Source organism: Apteryx mantelli, chromosome 4 (genome assembly GCF_036417845.1).
Source record: "Apteryx mantelli isolate bAptMan1 chromosome 4, bAptMan1.hap1, whole genome shotgun sequence".
NCBI lineage: Eukaryota > Metazoa > Chordata > Aves > Apterygiformes > Apterygidae > Apteryx > Apteryx mantelli.
Window position 1 is genome coordinate 24895255 of NC_089981.1, and position 23972 is coordinate 24919226.

At 47.5% G+C, this 23972-nt stretch overlaps 1 protein-coding gene across 5 annotated transcripts in view; it reads left to right on the forward strand.

The window, feature by feature from the left end:
- The first annotated feature begins 216 nt into the window (after nucleotides 1-216).
- The window catches only part of SLC22A18 (solute carrier family 22 member 18), a 71510-nt gene continuing 47754 nt past the window's right edge, over nucleotides 217-23972 (forward strand). Inside the window, exons 1-6 of one of the 5 annotated variants that reach the window (XM_067296020.1) lie at nucleotides 217-335; nucleotides 3137-3244; nucleotides 6499-6614; nucleotides 12296-12393; nucleotides 14704-14849; nucleotides 15632-15764. In XM_067296020.1, coding sequence (XP_067152121.1) covers nucleotides 308-335; nucleotides 3137-3244; nucleotides 6499-6614; nucleotides 12296-12393; nucleotides 14704-14849; nucleotides 15632-15764 — 629 coding nt within the window. In that variant the 5' untranslated portion in view covers nucleotides 217-307. Of the gene's footprint in view, nucleotides 336-3136; nucleotides 3245-6498; nucleotides 6615-10190; nucleotides 10631-12295; nucleotides 12394-14703; nucleotides 14850-15631; nucleotides 15765-23972 lie in introns of those variants that run through there. The other 4 variants (XM_067296021.1, XM_013957954.2, XM_013957955.2 and 1 more) reach the window with 4 other exon arrangements.

Below are 23972 nucleotides of genomic sequence, written 5' to 3' on the forward strand. Positions count from 1 at the left end.
CTGAACTTTTTTGGCGCAAGTTTTGTTAGCCGGGTAGCGATAAATACTTATCCTTGCCCAGCACGGCGGTGCCGATGTATCAGCCGGTTGCAGTAATAACAAAATGATACATTTGCTTCCCCAAATTTTCAGCTCCTGCCAGGGGTCAGTCTGGGGAACTTGGTGGGTTTCCAGCACATTTTTCCGACCCTCATATCCATTTGGAGGCAGTGGTCTTCCTGCATCTCGGGGGCCCTGGGACCTGGCTGCGTAGGATACAGCCCCCGTGGACGTCTGCATTTAGCCCGGAGGCTTTGGATGCTGTCAGATGCAGCACAGGAGGTGCTGGGTATGCGGTACGTAATGAAACGCTCCCCGGTTTCTCGCGGTGTGCCCAAGGAGCTCTGGGTAAGGTTTGCCCTCACCTAGCGCCTCGCGTTACCGGCCTAGAAACGGCCCCTTGCAGTTTAAGTGAGAGTGGGCTGTAAACTTTTGTAGATCCTTAAACCCATGTGGCATGCACAATACTTCTGGAGTGATAACATATACCATAACTACATTCACCATCCTCTAAATTTTCCAGGTCGTTGTGAGTCATTTCTACTCCTCGGCCTCTCCCTCGGGGCTTGTCCCCCCTTTCCCTGCGATGGGGTGTGGAGATACGCAGTGACGCAGCAAGAGGAGACAATTTCTGCTCCCTCCCCACCTCCTGGCTTCTTGTTTGTACTCTTTAATTAATTTATCTTCTCGCCTACAGCTTTAAGTTTGCTTTTAGCGCAGTAACTTTCTGAAGGCATCGCGCTAAAATTTTGTTTGCTCGTGATCTTGGAAAGCAATCATTTCGTAATCTCCTGACTAGATCCGCAGCATTAATTTTGCTGCAGGCGTTGTGCGAGGACCGAACGTAACACAGCCGCCGGTGAACCTGCGCAGGGGGTGGTTGGGTGAGCTCCCTCGGGGAGTCCATCATTAGCAGATGCTAAGGAAAATGCAGTGCCGCGTGCCCTAATGGAGCGGAGGGGGTGGGAGACCACAGATAACGCTAGATTCAAGTTGCATTGCGGTTGGTCTTACCTCCACCAATTTTTTCTTAATCAGCCAGTTTTCAAATTTTGGACAGGGGTTAAAAGGACCTGCTACCTTGGGCCCTGGTCAGAAACGCTGCTAAATATCCTGATTGCACACGTGATGATGATGCCCACCAGTAGCTGGTGGAGTCCAGGAGAAAGCTACAGTTTTGTCTGCGCTGTGGATAAGGCTGAAAACCCATCAGGTCATTCCAATGCCCTTAAGTGTCACTTTCTGAGCTGTTGTGCTACTTTTCACAGGAACCGAGCTTCCAGGGCAGCCAGCACTAGATGTGACCCTCGGTTTCCAGCAGAGGTTTTGACTGTGTAAGGCCCAGAGGATCGGGCACACAGAGCTGCACTTGTCACTGACTGTTGATGACACTTCATCTCGTACAGATGCAACTGAAGTCGCACTTGCACCATGATCCTGTACAGGACAGCAAGTGACTCACTGTCCTGCGGAGAGCCGCTTGTCCCGCATAAGCGTGCAGAGCCACGTTGTGGTGCTTTTAGTCGTCTCATGCAATACCATATTCTGCACACGGTCATATGATTTTAAGTCAAAAAGAGAAAAACTATGTCTCAAGAGAAAGAATGGAATCTGTCCCAGAGACAGCATAAACGTGCCCCTATTTATTTATGAACAAGCATGTACCTCACATAGAAAACTGTGTGCACATACAGTAACATGTGAAGGCATTTCAGAGCGCAAATACCTTTAGCATGAACAGTGAGCCACATTTTCAAACATAATCATGATTCAATGAGTCTGAAAGAAATGTTTTCCTAACAGTAAAAGCAGAAGAGAAGTTAGATTAAACAGCCAAAGTTTAAATCCTGGCTACAGTGAGATCAGAGGCAAAATTCCCGGTGAACTGGGGTTAGGATTTCATCCTAGAGCCAAATAATCCAGATTTTGCAGCTCTTCTCAAAGTACAAATGAGTCAGCTGGTCACTGGTATTCGAAAGTGAAAATGTAAAACAGGTGAAATAATTTAAACCAACGGTGGCCAAGTGTTAGTCCGTTGTAATCTGGAAGTGATTCTGTTGGAAAAGTATATCCAGAGGCGCTATGTTTATTGAGTTTTGCTGGTTTCTAGATCAAACGCGCTTGCCTTTCAAACAGGACAGTGTGATTCCTTTAACTGCCAGCCTGCAATTTTAATCTAGATTTTCTTCTGCATGCACCATGGCCATCGGGCAAGATTTTTCCCTAAGCTGCTTCTGGAGGCCAGGCCAGATCCTTGACTCCTCGGCAGTCTTGTGGCTTCTGGCTGTGCCTCCGGTAAGATCTGAGGCGTTCGTTGGTCCACGTGTGCCTAAAGTGGCTGGAGTTCAGCAAATAATTCATTGCTGAGGCTCAGGAGGGGTATAACCCACTCCTCTCTTAGCTGTGCCGGGCAGTTTCGTTCTAGCACCCGTGCTGGAGCAATTTTGCAGAGCTAATCCCGTTGCCGTCTGGTCGGGCATGAGGAAAACGAGCTGAGGTAGTCCTCTGCTCCTTGTACGCAGCAGTTTGTTTGTTTATTTGTTTCAGATATCCTACGTATTTGCAAGATGTGCAAGTCCAGTCTTCACTCTGGCAGGACTGTTTCTGGAACGGTTTGGACTGAACATTTGCAGGCCTTGCTTAATTTTTGGAAAAGCTCTATTCTGGATCCTGGTTTTAGCACATGAAGACTTTGACGTAGGGAATTGCAAAAAGCAGTGCGTGAGCCAGAGAGCAAAACTTCAAGGGAGCTGTCCTCGTGTTATTTCCACCCTCTCCATAGCGTGAAATGATTAATGAACGCCCAACTGTACTGAAAGTGGTAATTCCGCCCAAGAGCATGGAGACATTGCTCTCTTGTGCCAGCCTTGAATTTGGCCTCAGGGGTTGCTTTGAGTTGGGCATCAATATCAAAGCAAAAATCCTCAAAAACAAAAATCACAACAGAAAATCCTGGTCAGAGGCATCATCCGGCCGTCCCATGAGCAGTAGCCAGCTCCATCTGGGGCTAAAACTCTCTTTTTTCAGCAGGTTTGGAAGTGCTAATTCTCCCTCTGTGCTCTTTCCATGGCATAAGTGCTTTTGTCACCCCTTGCAGAAGTGTCCGGATCTGTGGCGGTCTCTGGTGGGAAGTCCACGGCAAGCGCTAATACCGTTGCTCCATGGCAGAGAATCAGCGTAGTTTGCAACAAGCGATCATTGCAGGGTAAGCTTCCTTGGGGGGGGGGGGGGGGGGGGACCAACCCTCTTGAGCAGTGTATTTCTCCATAATAACCCTACAATAACACACCAGTACATACAATTCATTTGGGAAAATTTCTGTGTGTTGCTTGTGCTGCACTTTAAATTGCTCCTGGTGTCCGGGTTGGATCCTAACCCTGTGCAAAGCTTGTTCTGATTCTTCATGGAGAGGCAAGGTTTGTTCTTAGGTTCTAGTTTCGAACTTCTAAGTGAGGTATCTGTGTCCTCTAGACTCATGCTTTGCTCCAAGTAGTACCGTACTTAGGAAGAGCAGAGGTTGCCTTGGGAGGAACAGAAGTGAATGGTGCCACACAGATGGTGGCCTGTTAACAGCAGGGTTTCAGATGTGTCTGAAGTGGGACTTACCATATAGTAGAGTACACTGGTAGGTGTCTCCTAAACTTTTCCAGCTCTTATCTCAGGGCTCCTGTATATTATGGGGGAAAAAAGTCTGCTTAACTTAGCTAAAATGTCATTAGAAACCAGGTAAAGCTGTACCACGGAGGCAGCTTGAAGGCTGAAATGCCGACTCAGCTGTGCTAGAACTGCATTGAGTTTACCTTGAAAATTTTCTCCAAACCACTGCAAAATTCCTGATACTCCTCTGGACAGCCCTTAGTGGGCCCCGCTCTGTAATCTCAGCGCTGAAGCGTCCCGGAGAAGATCCAGCTCTGGCAAAATAGGTTTGATTGCATTTTGTCTCAGGCAAATTTCAAGCTGCGGGCAGATGGGAAGGCCTGGAGGAAACAGCAAAGGGTCTCCAAAGCCTTCTAGCGGTCTGAAGAGAAAAATAGCAGTGAAATCATTCTTGTTTGTATTCCTAAATAAAATCAGAATTGTAATTGTTATCCCCAAGTAGAAATGGCTACAGCCCATATTGCTGATACTGGTGATGTAAACCTGACTGGCAGAGCAAATACGTCTAAGGTCTGGTCTTTGGAGCTTTAAAAGCTGCTCCGACAGCGGTGCCAACTCGAATATTTGCTCCGACTGTGTACATATCCCCTTCAAGACTTCCGCTGAAATAAAGCAGTATTTGCTTAGAGTGAGAAAAACAGGGACGTCGGGCGAGGCTTTGCAGGCGTTGAGATCCCAGATACACCGAAAGGTGTCCAGCTTTCACCATCTGTTTCCTGAGCCGCCGATAAATCCAGCCCTGCGTGATTATAGGCGATCACCCTGCCTTCTCCCGCCTCTTCCACCCGCGTGCAGCCCTATCTGCAGCGTGTGGTTCCCCCCGCGCCCGCGGAGGAGCCGGCAGACGCACGCTTTCCAGGTCCCTGATTGCTCTGTGCAGACACGTACGTTAGCAGCAACATTAAAGACACATCCGTGTTTTGTTTGTGCTCTGTATCGCTTCGTTGGCGCGCTAACCAGCAGAGGGGTTTTTGTTGCATTGTGCTGCTGGTGGTCTCCTGAATGCCGGAGAGTTATAAATCAGGCAATTGTTTGATTCTGACACAGGGAAATGTTTTGGTAAACGCAGGAGGCTCAGGACTAGCTGAAAATGTCTCAGACTCCCATTGTTTGCAGACTGTAATGTGTGCAGAGGAAATCTACAGCATTCCTGCGACAAACCACAACAAGAAGCTTCATACAGCCCAAATCATTTACAGTTCCCATATAAATTATAACGGCTTAAGTGTTATTTAAATGATAAACAGCTTTTGCATTCCAGACATTGCTGTGATTCCAGAAGGTGGCTGTAGAATACCAGCTGAATGAAATATTGCATATTGAAGGATAGCGTGAGGCTTTATTTGTATGTGCGTGTATCTGTTTTTGTCGCATCCAGCATATTCTTTGGATGTAAACCTTGGGTTTTCAATACGCTGCATGTATCTGGGAGCCCAGGGCTTCATCCCTTGTCCAGCAGCGAGCCTCTGAAGGCCAGGTAGTCTGCAGCGTGGGCATCACAGCATTTTGTCTTGCCAAGTGGTTGACTTGCCTGCGCCCAGCGCCGCTCTCGGAAGGGATTTCCAAATTGGCTTTCATTACAGAGGCCTGTGGGGCTGTAGCCTGCGTATGAACACACGGCGCTGTGTCCTCATATGTGCGAGCGCAGCCGTTGCACCAAAGCTCATACTCTTCCCAAGGTTTTCCTTCCTGCGGGAGAGTGATTCCTCTGGTTGGGCTGAAATACAACCTAATTAAGGCATGACAGTGTCCTGCCCAAGTTGGGTCCTGCTGAAGCCAGTGAGACTGGGTAGAAAGAACTGAGCTATTTCATTTTTTTCTTGGTGTAACTACTGAATTCAGGCCACGGTGTTTTTCCAAAACCCACAGTCTCTACCCTGTATTGCATATTTTGATGTCAAGTTCTAGCATTCAGAAATGTTCTTTTTTGGTTTAATTTATCCTGAATATTAGAAAGGAGAAACTGTCCTGTGGTTAGGCAACTGGATTGGAGTCCAAAGGATGACCCAGTCTGATTCCAGGCTCTTCCACTGGCTTCCTCCGCGATTTTGGGCAAGTCATTAAATCCTTCTGTCTGTTAGTGTCCTGTTTGTAAGATGAGGAGGATCTACTTCTTTTCCCTTGTCTGAATCTCCAGGTTTTATTGTGTTTGTAGGGCACCAGATGGGGCCTCAATATTAGATGGAGCTCTTGGGCTTTACCATTAAAAAGTTAATAACAACCAGCCATATTTCAGATAAAATTCGATTTGCAGTTTTATATTCTAAGTAACAAAAAATTTACCAAAAGAATGAACAATAGTCTTTTCCATTTCACAAAATAATTTGCCAAGCAGAATAAGCGCACCAGCATTTTTATAAAAACAAATTATAAATAATTGCTTTTTGCAATTTAATACACACATAGAAAGAGCCAAGAGAGTTCTGCAGCCACCGGGAATCTGATTTCATTGCCGATTTGGACTGTCTCTGTAGTTTTTATGAAAATCCCTGAAGACCATGCTATTTTGTAAACTAAACATGGCTTTTTTTTGCTGGCCATGTGGATTCTTTTTCCATTCATTAGCGAGCAGCCTTTTTTGCGAACACAATTACACAAAAGAATAAATCAGTCAACAAACATGGGACATAATTTTGGCAATACCATGCTGTATGTGCTCTTATTTGCTTAACCGTATAAATCTTTCGCCAGACTACAAATGAGACCATTTCACTCAATGTTGGGGCAGGGGGAAGGGAGGGAGGGATTTTTCTGAAGTGTTGAGTAACAAGAGCTCACATAGCTTTCTTGGCCTCTTATTAGGAGGACGTTTCTTGACGAGGAAGCGTGCTGGAGCGCCGTTCCCCGGAGAGAAGTGCAGAGGAGCGTTTCCTTTCCGCGAGCAGGCGCCGGATCAGCCGGAGCCCGTGGCTCTGAAGGTTCGCTCAGACAATTACTTAATGCGGAGGGGTTTGCCTCATTAAGGCAATTGGCATTCCCAGTATTCGGGAATCGGTTCAGGATGCTTCTTCCCTTTCCTCTCTTGTATTTCGGAGCTTAAGAGACATAACCAGTAAGACAGTTCCCTGAACGTTGTCTCTCCGTAAGAGCTCATGTGTCTCCTTTCCCAGCTGTCTGTGCACCTCACTATTTTTGGTGCAGTATCCTCATAACGCTCGTGCCAGGAAGGGAGGAATTATTTTATCTTCTTCCCAGATGGGGAAATTCGAGAGGCTCAGGACCAGATCCCACAAGGTATTCAGGTGCCTCGCTCTCGCTCTGATGCGGTTCGGTCCGCTGTTGTTTGCACAGCTGAGGAGACCTGCCACGTCTAATTGGTAGCGGATCTGAGGCCTGCGAGATGCCATTCACTGCTGTGCGGCACGTCTGCTCTTTTATCCCTCTTAAAGTCTGTATTGGGGCTGTAAATCTCGCTTTGATCCTCGGCAGACAGGTGAATCCCACCCAGAGCGCTAGAGATCAGGCGGAATAGTTCCTCCAAAAGCGTAACCATTTTAAGTTTCCTCTGTGAAAAAATCCAAGCGGAAAGAAGGATTCAGGATTTATTTCCTCACAATTCATCCATTTGCAGCCAACATTTTCAAATGCTGGTGTTGCTGTGGGTAGATTTCCCCTCCCCATGCACATGTACTTTTAGCTGGCCTTGCTTCCTATTCCCAGTGATTTAAGAAAGATTTCTGCCAAGTAACATAAACAGTAAGTCTTTACAATTTTTTTTTTTTTTTTAAGATGTTCTCAGGTTTCCCACTCTGGTTTTTCCAAAGATCACCAGATAAACAGGCCTCAGGAAAGATACACCAGGGAAGGCAACTATAAATACTCCAAAAATGTTGAGAATAAGTGTCAAGACTTAATGCATAGCTAATGGCCTAATCTGCAGTTTAATCGCAAGACATTTATCTCCTTGCTTGCTTTCACCATAGTCCCTCTGGAATATCAATCCTTTAAAGCTTATTTATCCTACCAAAGAAAATTCATTTCCTGTGTGCCATAACTGATTCTTCCCCATTTCTTACATTAATATTTATTTTTTTAAATATGTCTCATCAGTGACTGAGTGCTACCAGTGATGTAGTCTATAACTGATGCAGAAGGTGCCTTTAGATAAAATTGCAATGCAAGCCTATGCTGTCCATCATTAATGATGCATTATACTACACAGATATAGATGAAGTGGCCTCTAGCTGGATGTGTCATTGGCTACAACCGTGGTGTTCAGTAACCCTTTCCCAGCGGTCTGCATCCATACCGCAACGCAGTTGGCTTTGGCACCAGTTTTAGGCCTCCACTTCTCAGAACTTTGTCTTTTGCCCTAAAGGCTGGAAATTAAAACTGACGTTTTACTCCGGTTCCTTTGTCAGTGCCAGTAAAAAGAAGGTAAATCTTAGTGAGAGCACATGGATGGTTTGCTATAAATGGAGTTCTGTCATTAATTTTACTCTTCTGTTTGATGTTGATGATTTGTACACAGCGCAAACCAGGCAGTTTTATTTGACAATGCTGCTGCTGTGTTGCAGGAAATCCAAAGTGAAAATAAAAAAGCTATTGTTTTGCACTTAGATGAACTACATGTTTAGCACTGATCCTTTGCTAAATTAGGATACACTCAGAGTAGCCTTCCTTGATCAACCTCTAAGCTGTGGTGAGTTGGATCGGTTTGAGTGCTTGCCGGTTATGGTGTCAGTCACGTCGTGCGTAAAGTTCCTTTTAGCTACTCACGCTCTTCATAAGTTTACAAAAGGTTGTTTCTTTGCAGTTTCTAGTGATATGGTACCAACCCCTGGTGAAAGAGTAAACCTCCAGTTGTCCCTCTCGTTTGTTGGGAGGTGGAGTCTGACAGCCCCCGTGAAATCAGAGGGCTCTGTGGCGATACGTGTTGAACACACACAATAAAAAGATGGTCTTTACCCCAGAGATCTTATAGTTCCCTCTCCCTGCCCTCGATTAAAACCTTGGGGGCCCTGGCAACCACACTAGGTCCAGTCCAGCAAATAGGTATGTTTGTCACTGTATTGACGGGCCGGTGTCAGGCTTCAATGCAAGCCAAGCCTCGGTTTCTGAAAGGAGGTGTTAGGAAACGAGGGGCACCGGCTGACCCTCTGAAAGACAGAGCTGCAAGCCAGGGGGTCTGCAAGAAACTTGAGAACGGGGCCAGCCAAAGCCTCATGAATTTCAACAAGTTGCAAAGTTGCGTACCTGGGGAAAATACCCACCGGCGTCAGTGCTGACCAGGGACCAGCTGGCCGAGGAGCTACCCCTACCTAAGGACCTTGGCGTACAGTGGGTGCCAAGTGAGCTGAAGTGCACTTTTGTCAGGAATAAGGCAAACCACGTAATGGGCCACTTGAGGAGGAGCATGGCCAGCAGGTCCAGGGAAGTTCTTATTCCCCTCTGCTTGGTGCTGGTGAGGCTACCTCAGCGCTGGGCCCCCCAGTTCAAGAGGGTTGTGGACAAACTGGAGGGTGCCCGGTGTAGGGTTGTGAAGATCACACGTACTGTGAGGGAGATTGAGGTTGTTCAGCCTGGCAAAGAGGAGGCTGGGGGTGATCTAATAGCAGCCAACAACAACTTGAAGGGCAGCTACAGAGATGATGCAGCCAAGCTCTTCTTGGTAGCAATAGCTGATATCACAAGGGACAGCGGCCACAAGTCACCGCTCGGGAAATTCAGATTGGACATTAGGAAAAACTTTATCCCCAGGTACTTAGATGGCAAATCTCCTTCCTTGGAGATATTCAGAGCTTGTCTAGAAAAGTCACAGCTGAGCTGATGTGTTGGTGATAGTCTTGCAAGCCAACAAGGAGGTTGGCTGAGAGATCTCCAGAGGTCCCTTCCCACCGGCAGTTCTGTGGTTCTGTGAAGTCTGGGGGCTGGAATCCCTGCTTTCATTTCCTCTTTAAAATAAAAATAATGCTCAACCAGACATCCAGACTTCAACAAGTGAGCAAACAAACATTCAAAGCCCCAAGCAAACAAGCAAGCAAACAAAACCCGAAGAAGACAAATGAGTTTTGTTTGTTTGTTTGAATTCCCCAATTTGTAGCCAGCCTACTATTTTGTGAGGCTCTAACACTTCTTTTTTTCCCCCCCAGTGTTTTGGCTTTGGCTAGTAGTCTGTGGTCTGAGTGGAGACACATGTGAGCATTTGCTAGCTCAGGCTCTCTATAAATTTGCAGCACCTGGCACTGTGGGGAAAAGGGAACAACTTAACATCTTGGCTAGAGTGCACACAACTGTGTCTAAGACCTAGACTTGGTCTAGTATCTGTATAAATCTACTGCAAATAGCACGAAGACTTGGCGACAGCCGTTCTGTTTTAAGTTTAATTTTCCACCTTCAAAAATAAAATAAAAGTGCTTTTCATGAAGAGTTAAAATACTCATCTCTTCTGAGCTACTGGTGGCAAAGAAGTGAAAGAGTTAAAGAGTTGTGTCACATGATCTTGCTTGGAGCAAAGTCCGATTTCAGCCCCGCTGGGATCCTCGAGCTGGTCTTCACTGCAATGGTCCTTGAAGCAAGGAGCGCACCTGGGACAAGGCTGAGGAACAAGGCCCCTGGTTCATTGAGCGGTTGTCTGTGATCCTGTCCGACAAGTAATCAAGGAAAAAAAGTAATCGCCAGCATGCTGACTCAGCATGTTTCCTACTGCTAAGCTTTGAACTGTAAACACAGCTTTGCACTTCTCTTATGCTTGGTGTTGCCAGCCTGAACGTGCCTTCGTGCGGTTTTTCAGCCTGGGCAGTCTGCAGCAAGCCGTGCCATGAGCGCTGCGAGCACCCCAGCCAGCTCTGGGGCTGAGCAGGGAGCAGCGCGAACGAAGAGTGAGGGTGAAGAGCGATCGGAGGAGGCCAAAAAGCAGCAAGTGATCCTAGTTGCCTACCTGATTGCAACCCTAGACCTGATCTTCCTGTTCATGCAGCTGGGAGTCATGCCAGTGAGTATGGCTTGCCTTGCTTTGCTACTGCACCACGATTCTCTCCTTCAGCACTGCCTATGCAGTTTCCCAGCAAAATCAGAAGAGGTTTCCAGCAGGAAAGAGAGAGGAGCGTATGTCCTATATGGCAGGCAAGCTGCGACTCTGTTGTTTCCTGAGTGACTGTCTTCAGAGCAAGTGTTCGCAGGCAGTAAAAGCTGGTTTATTACTTGTATTGCCGGAGCACCTTGAGCCCTTTCTGGGCTGAGGGCCCCGCAGAGGCTCTGCGCACGTGTGTTTTGAGCCTCTCTGCTTCCCTGACTGAACGGGGAAGCTATGGTAGGTGAGTGACCTGCCAAGCAGGCAGCAGCAAAGGTAACAGAAATGGGAGGTTTCAGCTCAGAGTACCAGGCTTTTTGTGGTAGTAGTAACCCAGTCAGGCGTAGGAGTTGTTGCTTCTCGCCTGCTGACCTCTTCTACCCCCTTTCCTGCTCCAGCAGGAGAGGATTTGAAGGGGAGGTAAGTGTTGGCACTGCAGTCTGTCCTTGTCAAACTGTCTTGCCTGTGCGTGAGGGGCTGCAGAGGTAAAGAAGGACCCCTTGCAGGAGCCTGGAGCTGGGCCCGCCGCCAGCGGCGAGGCGTGAGTGTGCCTTGAAATAGCAGGAGGTGCTGGATGTGGCTGACCTGAGCGGTGAGAAGGGCTGAGGAGAGGGACTTGGACCCAGGTGGAGGACGGGAAGCTGCAGGCAGAGCTGAGAGGGAGCTGGGTGGTCAAAGCAAAGCATCAGCATCTTCTCTAGGTACTGGGGACACTGCCAAAACCATAGGGGAGGGTGTTGCAATGGTCCAAACACATCTTGGGAAGGAGTACCAGCAAACACAAATATAGGTGCCATCTCTCTGTATGTGCCCTGTATTTTGTACATCTTCCTTTTTTCCCCACGCTTGTCCTCTCTCTTGTTTCTTTTTCTGTTTGTGCACTTCGGATGTGTGATAGTCTGGCTGTCCATCCGTGTCTCGGGTGACGCCGTGCCTGTTGGGAGAGCTCTGTAGCTTCGTGCCTCCAGAGGCAAGCTGCACCCCTCCTCCTGGTGCTAAGCTATAACCTGAGCCAGCTGGCTCACAAACAGTTTATTTGTGGCGGATTAGTGTAATCGCGCTGGACCATGAGAACAGGTAGCAGGATAGTCTAAGCAGCAGCGCTTCTGTTCATGCACAAAATAACTCTCCCTGGAAAGCCCGAGAAAGGCATAAACCCCACTTCAATCTTTCTATATTCCAAGCAAGCAGTAGGTGAGACCACCCAGAGGAGGTTGGCTCTTGGCGTTGTCCTTTTCATACACCCAAGGGCTGGTCATATACTGTTTAAATTGAATAGTCCAGGCTACAGGAAGCAAAGCAGTTTTGGAAAGCGCATCTTCATTTACCGGATTCCTATGCTTTGCCCAGCAGGACCAAGCCGAGCCGGGGAAGTTTCTGGACCTGGGTACAGAGCACACATCGGGAAGGCAGGCTGGTTTGGGGCACCCCCGCACCTTCAGTGAGCTGCGCTGTGAACTGAAGGAAGGGAGTGTTTAGAGCTGTAGTCCTCTACGTGCAGAATTTAAGCTCTTTATTCAGAAATATAACATATTTCATTTCCCTGTCCTCATTTTTTTTTGGTTTTGTTTGTTTGTTTGTTTTTAGTACTTGGCAAAGAGCCTGGGTTTGGACTCGGTTGGGTTTGGCTACCTCCAGACAACCTTTGGTGTTCTTCAGCTCGTGGGAGGTCCCATTTTCGGAAGGTAAGTGAGAACAATTCTCATGACCCTCTTCATTCCTGAAAAAAGCCAGGCATTCTTATATTTTAATAAAAATGCTTTATTTCTAGTTCATGCCCCTGTTGAAATGTTTGAAGATTTCATAAATGGACAAGGGGAAAATAAATATTGTAATTACAAATACTGAAGCATAGAAGCAGCCTTTATATTAACTTAGCTACATTTTAATGACACACGTTTAAATGTAACAGTATACTCAGATCCTTAGAGCTTGAGTTCTGATGGTTTAATCTTGCAGACATTTTATAGCCATGTGTAAGTTTAGAAATGTCACGTGGCTGGGAAACCTTTAAAAAAGAGAGCACTTATTTATTAAGTAGAACTATCAGTGAAAAGAATGAGGATCATATTATTTCTACAGCTGAATCTTACCTCATCTAGGTCAGTGTGGTTAAACACAAAGCTAAAATTCCTCTAGATTTTATGTGAATATTAGGGACTGATGTATCTACAAGCTCATCTACAGAAGTGTAGATTTAGACTGTAAGCTCTAGGGGATCCTCTGGCATGCAGTGCATAGCACTTTGGGGACCTGATCTCCCAGAGCCTTTAGATGCTACCACAGAACACATTTTTTAATTAATAATTGTAACTATAAAAAAGATTCTTCAGTACATCTTGGAAGAAAATTCATTCCTAATTCCAAGAATTGAGATGGTGTAGGTGACCCAGTTTGAATGATTTTTCTGTTATTATACAAAATTGGAGAGTAGTATTTCTGTTCTGGGCCTGGTACCATCTGAAATCCTGGGTTTTGTCCATGCATATTATTCACTAATGTCCAGAAGAGATACTTGATGGGAACAGGGAAATGGCGTACAAAAATCCATTTAGGCCTGGGCTCCCGGTGGTGTGGATGAGACTGAAGGTATGTATTGCCATATTGAAGCCAAAATTTGCAATGTAGATTTGAGATAAAAAGGCTTTTTTCTAGATTTGCAAACATTTTGTCCTCAGCACGGAGGTAGATTTTAAAGAAAAGGGGAGAGCAACAAGAAATGGAAATGTGGAAGTAGCTTACGTCAGTTTTTCTTGTTCATCTTGACTGACATTGCTGAACAGCCATGAGGAAATGAAGCACTGAAATTACTCCTTAGTCTGGGGCTTTTTTGGTTTTGTTCTGTCTAGTGAATTGAAGTCTTTACGTTACAAACAGCTAACAAACTTCCGTGGGTTTGATGTAAACAGAGAAGTCTTGACCTGTACCTCTTCCTCAATGCAAACCCCTTGCATTATTTATGCTTGAATTTGTTTGTAGACTAGTCTTCTATGCAAGGTACCATTTATCTGCTAACTGTAATATAAAACTTTAATAAAATGAAGAAAGGAGGAATTGGAGTGAAAAGCTTTACTAGGGCCTATCTTATGGTAATCTTAGTCCCAGTTGCTAAGAACAGTTTCTGTGGTACTCTTGGACTTTGTCCAAATTAGCGTTTTAAAATATCTTATAAAGCCAATGCATTTAAACCAGGGAGTTGAACAAAACCTGAATCAAAAACAAAACCTGATTTGGCTGTTTCTTTTTTCTTCCCTTCAAAAGGAAGCAAATTTGAGCTACTATTGCAAAGTCTGTATTGAACCTAAACAGAAAACTTTATTTGCTTTAGTTGAAACTGAGTGAGAACTGTTGTTTTGAATGTGCTCTGGAAGGGAATTGGAATAAGTTTAATCACCACTGGACCTGAACTGAAAAATTAGCTAGCCTGGTTCCTTGGTTTGAACCAACTCTGAGTTTCAAAGTAAAACTTGAGGGCAATGAAACACTGAAGTTGTAATATTTAATGAGTTACTGCACATCAGCTGAGCTGCTCTAACTGCCTCTGCCTGTGATAAAACACATTTATTCGTTTCAAAGTCAGTGGAAGCAATATAAGCAAGCACAGTGAAGTGCTCACGCTTACAAGGGGTTTGGACGTCAGCTGAGCGGTGGTACCTGCTGCGTGTGCCCATGTCCCCGGGGTGGGCTGGTTAATGTGGTTAGCTGCGCGTTTCAGTGCTGTACCTTGCACTCGAGTCCAGGCAAGGCTTCAAGTATTTCTTCAAAGGCACGATTTTGCATTTCTAGCAATTCCCAGTGAGGAGAGATTGTCACAGTGCTCGGCACCCCATGAGCTGAGCTGCTTGGGAAATCCTGCCCTCTTTTGGGTAGTGAGCACTCCTGAAAATTGATCTATCTGTGCTTCTTGCAGCAAATAGATGAGTGTGTGGCTTGGGTAGCTCTGTAATGTCCTGCACAATCCCACTTCTGAAAACCTTGCACACTTTCTGTACCAGATTTGCTGACCAGTTTGGCGCCCGAGCGGCCTTGATGCTCTCCTGTTCCTCTGGAAGTGCCTTCTTCCTGCTGGCGTCTATCTCTACCAGCGTCCCTCTCCTCTTCCTCTCCCGGCTGCCGGCAGTGTTCATGCATGGGATACCAGGTAAGGTCAGTCAGGCTGAGGGACTTCCCAAATTGCTTTTATTGCCCAGCTCCACTCTTCTTGCTCACCTTGCTCAGAATCAACAGCCCCAGTAGCAAGGAGGAAAGTAGGAGGAACATGTTGGTGGCTACCAGGGTTGAAGCAGTGAGAACATGAGGCAGCACATATATTGGGTAGAGAAAGCAACACTTGTCACCCGTAGTCCCAGATCTGTCCTGCTGCATGATCTTGAGCAGATTGATTGGATTTCCCCACTTGGACATGGGCAATGAATGCTTGCTTATAGCACTGCTATCCCAAACTTCTCAGCTGCCTTCTCACAAGCAGCCAGTTTTGTAGGGGAGCTTTTCCCCAACATGTAGTGCACATAAAGCCTGGTAAAATGAGTGTATTAGTCAAAATGACACGTGGTTACAAAAATGCCTTTCATTTCCCACCAAGCCATTCTGCTTTGGTCTGGCTTTCCTAAATGCTTCCGGTAAAAAAATACACAACCTTTAGCTAGTAGAAGTCTGTGTAACTCATGCAGCACTGCAAGCTGCTGAAAGTTGACAAGGGTGTTAAGCCTACTTTTGCCACCCATGAAGTGGTTTATTTAAGTGAGTTGAGTCTTTGTTTCCTATGATTTACGGACTGAATCAATCCCACTCAACAGTGTGTGAGCATTTGCCCAAGGTTGCAAGTACTCCTTTCTGGTACGCACAGTTCCCACGGCCTAAAAAAATTATGCCCACCCCTTAAATCCTGCGGCAAGTTTTTTCACTGGATGCTTTTCCTTGCAGGTGCTCAGAAGGTTATTACAGATCTGACTACTCCTTCTCAGCGTGCTGGTGCGTTGGGGAAGTTGGGTCTTTGCTTTGGAATAGGAATTATTGTTGGCTCTGCACTGGGAGGTGTCCTCTCCACCAAATTCGGGTGAGTGGTTAAGTTGTCCAGTGTTTGCCTTGTTGCAACCACTGAGGGAACTGCTAAGGAGTATTTGGGAGTTGTTTGTTTGTTTTACAGCTTTTGATGATATCTTATTCTTTGAGTGAAATATTTAACTGTGAGTGATGCATTCTTGTGCTGGAGCAGGGCCTGGTACAAATTAGAGTGGCCAAAAGATTTCTCTAACTTCTACTAGTAGATTTTTTTTTTTTTCACTGATTTTTAGCAGAAGGAGTCAATAAGGCAAAGAACATTCCCGAACTGGCTGCTACAGTAAGCCACCCCTATGTCCTGTTGTGCCAGAGGGTGAGGAAGAATTGGCAGCATTACAGCAGTGTTGGATAGCTTGGTTGTAGACCCTTTTTTGCCATGCTGGTGATGGTAAAGGATCATACCAGAATTCAATATTTTGTTTTTCATAATGACGAAAAGAACTATTTGCTTTGGTTTTAAGGAGGCCTTGTCGAAAAGCTCATCTTCTGCCTTCCTGAACTGATATCAAAGTAGGAAAGATTAATAAAACAAAACAAAAAACCTAAGTGAGGAAAATGAGTCTAAGTTTCTCTGCCAGCTCCTTACTGCTTGGAGAAGAGTGTGCAGAAGAGCAACGCACAGCTGCGTAGCCTGCTGTTTAGAAATGGTGTTGTACGGTTGAGAAATGGAAATCTCGGGCAGTGTGAAACTCGTGCAAAAATTGATGTGCTTGGAGGGATGCTCAGTACAGAACAAGACCTGAGGAAAGCAAGCTTGGCACAGCGGGGGCAGAAATGAGGAGGTTTAGCCCTGTCGAAGCAAGGGTTAGGGACTGAAGCATGCAGCTGCAAGCTCTGACCATTGCCTTTGCACCTTCCACAGCCCAGCACATCGTAATGGGCTGCTGTCACTTTTTCTTACGTGCTGCAATAGAAAAGAAATTCCTGATTTGGAGCATTTATTTTGAGCTGTGCTTTTTTTTTTTTTTTAATGGCCTTTTGCTTCTGCAGATTCAGTTTAGCATGGAAATAGCTTCTTTTTCAACATTTGCGAGCATTATAGTGGTTCTGTAATGTAGGTTAGAGGTTAATTAGGAGAAACTCTGGATTTCTGGAGTTTTGCTTCTAGAAGAAATCGGTGACACTGATAAGTTCTCGTGTCCACTAGATGTCACCATTGGTCTGCCCTGAAACGTAGCGTCTGCCTGCAGCCTCTGCTTCATCATCGCATGGAGCTGTGTGCCCTAGCTCCGCTTAATTATCAAGCGAAGTAATGTTATTCATTAAATACCAGTTTTCATGAGCTTCAGACAGCTTGGTGAAATATCACTGATTTCAATAGGCAGCAGATACGGCCCTTTAGCTTTTCCTGACTTCAGATTGTGATCCTTTTCCTCGTTCATACGTGCTGCAGAACGTATGTAACGGTAGGTAGCGTGGGCATGGTGCGCAGGGCATGCCCAGGCCCGGTGCTGTGTGTTGGGTATTGCTCTATCGATTCCCTCGTCGCTGGTGCTGTTCTGTGTTTGCTGATTGACGCCAGGCTGGCTTGGCGGAGCCACGTTGTCGTCACTGTATGGCCACATAAAATGAAAATTGGGGATGTACGTAATATCAACTTAATTTGGGACTTGAAAGCACTTACAGATGTTGCTGCTGAGGTGTCTTCTAACGAGTATTTTTTTTCATCAAATATAATAACTGTATACCTTCAGTGTGTGTTAATCGGCTGAAAGTAAAGATTACCTCGGTTCTTGGCTTAATCCTGTGTTACCTGCCCATATTTAAACATCAGCATTTAAATAGCATTGTCGTTCCGCAAGAAGATGGGGTTTTTGCTTTCCAGTGTTGGTGTGTCTCAGCCGCTGGCTCGTGTCGTAGAAGAGGTGACCATTGAAAGAACTGGGTGTGGGAGAGATTTCTCCGTTTCTGTTCTTAAATTTGCGATATCTGAATGTAGCCCGGCCTTTGGAGGATGGGGCTGGGTGCTGTCGGTCAACACAACTCTTCCAGGTTCCCCAGGCTGGAAGATTCTGGCCCTTATGTTTTCCTCTCGCAACACGGCACTGACGAAAGTGAGCCTGTAATTACAGGGAAGTAAGGAGGCTGTGCTTAAAAGCTGTGTGGCTTTCCAGTTTCCGGTGTTAGCGGGTCATTGCCCGCCCGCCTGGCGGAGGGCAGCTTTGGCTCACGAGCATCCCCGCGGGCCGAGCCCCGGGCGGCACGGCGGGAAGCAGCCCAGCCCGCCTGCCCGCCCGCCCGCGGGGGTCTGAGCTCCCCAGCGGAGGGGTGACTTCAAGTCAGACCTGCGTGTGCTTTGTCTGTGAAATGTGGCTCTGCCTCTTGCACGTCGAGGAGTTGCTTGCAGGCTGTCTTCCCCCTGTTGCACTTAATTGCCGGGAACCTTTATCATTAATATGCTAACCCTTTACACTCGCCTCTGTACAAACGGTGCATGCACCTGCGAAGGAGGAGCTTTCTGCGGGCAGGATGATGGCCGGGCAGATTTACACCAGTGGAGGATCAGGCACAAACCAATTAATTAACACAAGCAGTTTTAATTTCAATCATTTGGAAAGGTTTTTGTGTTTGTAGATTTATTTATTTTTTTAATTGGTGCTTTTTGGTGATCAATCAGTTTGGATCAGGCTTACAGATATAAGTTCCTAGCTTGAAAATAGCTGCTGTGGTTCATCTGACATCTCCAGATACTTGGTGAGCCTGTAAACTGCTTCACAGATAATCCACAAAAGGTGGCTAAGAAAAGTAGATCTGGTGTGGGCTGTGCAAAGGTCCCCCCTCCCCACACACGTACTGGAAAACCGCTAGGGGACCGCAAACTGCAGAAGGTTGTGTAGCACTGGAAAGAGGTGATTTAGTGTCGGTTGTGGACTTTTGTGTCAATGCTGTGGGTTAAGGGTGAAAGACTAAGGCTGGGATTCATTTTCAAAAGTGGAAAGATGAGCGTAGTTAGCCTAACTACAAAGGTTTCTTCCTTTCTTCTGGGACTATGATTAATTACACTTGGCTGCTTTGCCTTTCTTCTTTCTTTCTAACAAGGACATATAGAAGCTTTGCTGCATGACCCAAGATTTGTTCGCTTTCTACGGATGGGGAGAGGTTTCTTCATTTTAGTGACTCAACTGTAGGCTTAAATCTCTTGGAACAATTATTCTTTTGAACTCGGGATTTTCCTGGCCAAACCCCTTTGGTCTCTTATTTAATATTATTATAACGGGGTTTGGGGATGGGTTTTTTTTTTTTTTCTTCTTTCTTTTGGCTGTGCTATTATCCTCCTTCCTCAAGGGGAGAAGGAGGAGTTTGTTTGCCTGAAGTAGGGAATTACACTTTTTTTTTTTTTCCCTCCAATAAACCATTTGAGCAATGTCCTCTGGCAGGGAATTTCTCAGGCGGCAGCGTGGGCGTTTCGGGGGCCGAGGGCTGGGCGGGAGCAGGGCGCGGGGCGAGTGGGTTGCGCTCCCTTCCCAGACAAAGCAGGGCATTCTGCTGCTGGGAACCGCTCCTGCCCCTTTCCAGCACAAACCCCGGCGTTTCTCGGCTGGGGACAGCGTCGATTAGCCAAGCGGCATGGTTCGGTGACGCTGGCACAGGCATCCCTTTGTTATCCATGTCGGGCGGCTTCGGAGGGCAAGGTGGTGTCCGCTCGTCCGGGAGCTGCGGTGTGGTCCATCTCCGTGGCTTGTGCTCCGCGGCACGGCAGCATTGGTGGGGAGGGAAGAACGGGCTGTTTGTCATGGAGCCATCGGATTAGGGAAGGAGTAGAGGACCTCTAGGAGCCAGATCGACTCTTCAATCTATGGCATTTGTTTGTGGCCCTCCATGGAGAAAATAACATAATGAAGGAGATTCAAGCTATTTCTTATTCGCTTTGATCTTAATTTTGAAAGCCGCGGTCACCATGATTATGTCTATAAGGTCTGCATTAGCCATGTCTGCATGAAGTGTGTTGTTCCCCATCCCTGCACGAGTTGTTGGAGCAAAGCTCGGGTCCAGGCCAGTCTGTTCCTCTCCTCCATCCCCAACTTCTGATCTTTTCAGCTCTGATGACTTGTTTAACCTATCCTTGAACCTGAGGAGTGCCTCAGCACACTCTGGGTGGAGTTCATCCTAATCTCAGGCATCTACGCTGTAGACAACAGCACCTAAATTTGCTGTTCAGATTCTGTATGGTTAATACAGAGGTATGGGCACCTCTGCAGCATCTGATGCATCTCCTGAAACAGGCCCAGAATAGCTCAGGGGGACTGTCTGCTTCTCCAAGTTCATTTTTCTCTCTGTGGCTGCAGAGGACCTCAGGTGAGAGTGGTCAGGGCATCGGTAACTGCTTCCTTGGCCATCTGGGGTTTGGTGAAACAAATTCCACCCTTTGCACCCACATGTGAGAGCTCTTTGCTGCTTAAATTCTGCTGGAAACTCGAGCTCTGGTTGTCCAGCACACTATTCCCATGTTCATGGTCAAAGTCCTGGAGTCTGATGTTGCGTTGTGAATGTACATGATGTCACCAGGACACAAGTGCTGAGCAGGAGTTTATCTCAACCGTGCTGCCGTCACGTGGCAGGCAGGTCCACCACAAGCTCCTCCGCTGACCCTTCCTGCCCACAGACCTCTGGCTGAGAAGGGCCTGAGCTCCCACTGCTTTTAGGCCACCAATTTTAGAGTTAGGTCCACCAGCTTCCTCCTGTTTACCCCCTTGAGGACCACACTGCAAGTGTGAAGGTTACTTTCTTCCCTCTTCTTGCTCCCAAACCGTCCTCCAAACGTGAGCGGTGGGATGCTCCTGTCTGGTCATTTACCCATAGGTGGGGCCCTTTCCCAAGGGAGGAAGAGCTGGGCTGGCCGCAGGTCCCGGGAGCGGGTGCAGCCCTCAGAGGCAGGGAGAGGCACCTGCCTGGGGGCTTCCCTCCGCGCTACCGCAGGGTGCGAGGCCCGGGGGGACGGGGTCGGTGCTGAGCTGTGGGGGCTGCTCGGGGGCCTCCTTCCCTCCCAGGAGCTGCCCCTTTGCCTTCTAGTCCTCCAGAGGTTACCGCGGCAGAAGGAACGCTAGGAAGTAGGAGAGCAGCGCGGCTGCCCTCAGGAAGTGCGAGGGTGGTGGGTGAGGGTGCGTACGCGGGGTGCCGAGGTGCCCGTCGGCAGAGCCGGCGTTTCTGAAGCTACCTCTGCTGCGCGATTACGGATATTTGAATGCCGCTCCCCGCAGCCCGGGCCCTGAAAGCGCCGGGTTTCTCGGAGGTGCGGCGCCCTGTTTGAGTGCTTGCTTGCTGTCTTCCCGCAAGGCTGCGTTGAGGTGGTAGCAGATTTGTCAAGCCTAGCATAACAGCCCCAAAGAATAAATGTTTAAAAAACAAAAAGACACAGAATTTTATGGGCAGACCCAAAGTATTTTGGTCTGGTCTCCCCAGTGGAAGCGGCATCAGGGAGCAGTCCTTGACCCTCGCTGTGCAGGTTACACAATAACCCAGTGTCTGCTCGTGACTCACTGGAGCTTCATCTGCTCTTCCCACTCCTGGAATATTTCGTGACCGGACAGCAACTCTGGCCATGTCGCTGGGGACCAAAATCAGGGGAAATACTGTTTTCTTTGTTAACACAAAATAGAAAGCACAGAATAGTCTGTGGTTAAGTCCCTGAGCTGGGATTTGGGACTTGGCTGCGCCACAGTTTTCCTGTGATCTGAGTAAATCGTCTCATCGCTCTGTGCTTTTGTCCCTCATGCATAGGATGGGGCACTGAGACATTTTTTTTCTTCCATCCCCCCGCCCCCATCCGTTTATGGTATCGCTGTTTCAATTATACAGTCTTTGGGATGCACAGTCTATTACAAGGTGTGTGCATGCAAATACGTATTGTCTTGGGGGAATGCATCCAGTTTTTCCTGGACTTACCCTCTTTTTCTGCCTCTGGCGGCATCCTGAGCAGGTAGAATCCTTGTGAGCACAGCTTGTATCCATTTTTCAGGAGGAGGTTGTTTCTGATGTTTTATTTATTCTTTATCAGAAGCAGATGCTAGCATTTTGCTGTTTCAGAAGAGCAGTGGGGAAAAGCAAGGTCAGCCAGCCGTACAGGTCAGTGGGGCTGGGGGTGGCCACCAAAAGAGGGGGGCTGAGCTGCAGGGCTGCAGAGAGCTTAGCCTCGCACTAGGTGCTGGTGGCAACGTGGGTGGAAGAACTTTACCCTTGGTCGTGCAAGCACATAACCAGGCACTCTCCTTTAGATTAAAAGGGTCATGCTTACATTTAATTTTGATCTGCTTCTGCAAATGAACCCAGTCTTGTGGTGGGAGAGTCTGGTGAGCTTGGGGCAGGAAGGATGTGGTTCTTGCGTGGGAAGGAATATCAGACGAGGTAGGGAGGAAAGATCGGGATGAATGGAAATGTGCAGCTTTGAGTGCATGTGGAGGGTGGATTGGGAAGGAGGAGGACTTTGGGGCAATGACCTCTGGCCCAGGGATCTGGGGGGAAAGGCTTAGTGCTTTTAGATTTACTGGAGCCTTTGGGGCGGCAAAATTGGTGCATCAAGGATCTTGGCTGGAAGGAAATAGGGGAGTATTTCCAAAATTCACCTTTGTTATAGAGGAGGGAAGAAGGACCTGCTGCTCTCCCCTGTTTTACTGCTGTCTGAAATAGGGCTGCTGTAGATGGGTGGAATAGCAGTGCTCTTGGAGGAGTTTGGGGGCCGGGTATTAAACCCTTCCTGGTGCTTCTCTCCTGACTGGGGCCAACCTCTACTGCCCCGCGGATGGAGAAGGACAGGAGACCACTGGGACAGTGTGCTCAGAGCCAAGCGAGAGCGGTGTGACCTTCCCATGAACTGCTCCAGCGTCCGTGGCTCCACCCGGGTTTTCATTTCGTTACGATCTCTTTATGAAACGCTCCTCGCGGCCGCTCCAGCAGGCTACAAGAACCAAAGGCATGCGAAGCATCCCGGCAGCGATGCAGCCAGAGGGCAGAGCAGTTTCTGAATGGCCATCTCCACGCTCACCCGAGCGCCTGTTGGGGCTTGTCCTCTCAACCTGCCAAATTGTATGCTATCACAAGGAAGGAAGGAGGTATTTTCAGTGTTGGGAGGGAAATGTTTTCTGCAACACTCGGGTTGCAGACTCCCGACCGCCTGTGTTGTGCCACGTGGTTCAGGAAACACCACAGCTGGTGGGCAGCGACGCTGATCGAAGAGGAGGGCTCTGCCAGGGGTGTGATTGCAGAGGCTGGGTGCCATGGTGGGGGTATATCATGTGCACGGGGTATATTGCTGTGTGCTGAGCCCACAACAGGCCTGCGGTGTGCAGTGGGGGTCACGTCAGTCCCTCAGGCCAGCAGTTGGCTGTTGCTGCTCTGGTGCATCAGAAATGGTGGTATCTCGGCACAGAGCATTGCCCTGCTAGGTGAGAGCAACTTCCCACCACAGGTCACCTGGCGTCTCATGGACATCGTAAAAGGCCCTATGGGACTGTATGCCATTTCGGGCGTAACTGAAGGCACAGACCTTGGTGGACACGAAACGGGGTGACTGGCTAGCTAGCAGGGTTTGAAGGAAGGGAGGAGCAGCGTGATTATGACGGCATCTCCCAAGATTTGCGCTCCTTGGGGTCCCGGGGACTTCGAGGCCGCTCACTTTCCTGCAGATCCCTCAGCACAACCTATCTCTCCCCATCAACATTCGCCCCTTATTTCAGCACGGCAACTTTGGAGAAGCACAGTGGCGTGCCTCGTTGTCGCTGGCTGTGATTGCCTCTTGCGTTAGAGGCACTTTGGGTGTCCTGGGAGAGACATGGGTGCTGTATGTTCATTAGATGAATTTGTTTTGCTTTACAAGCGTGTAAGGCGCTCTGCTCTCCAACTGTTCCCTGAAACGGAGGAGCAGTGGCTCGGGTTTTCAGAAATGACTGTGATCTTTTCAGTCTCCCATTTGGGGATAGCTGACATGGATTTTCAAAGGATAGGAATTTAGGACTTCTGGAAATATGGCTTGTTTAAGGTAGTTTGAGTTCAAGATCTAAAATCGTTGAATATTTTTGAATATCTAAGGCAGCATCTGTTTTTGTTTGTTCGTTATTACAGGTAGTATTGCTTCAATTTTAATTTATTTTTCTTGGTGGAGAGGAAATTATATATCTAATCCTTTGTGGTCTGTATGCAATATTAACTTTCTCAGTCTCGCTCAATATTCCTTTATTCCCTGGTTACCCTAGGCTGAAACTTTTGGACT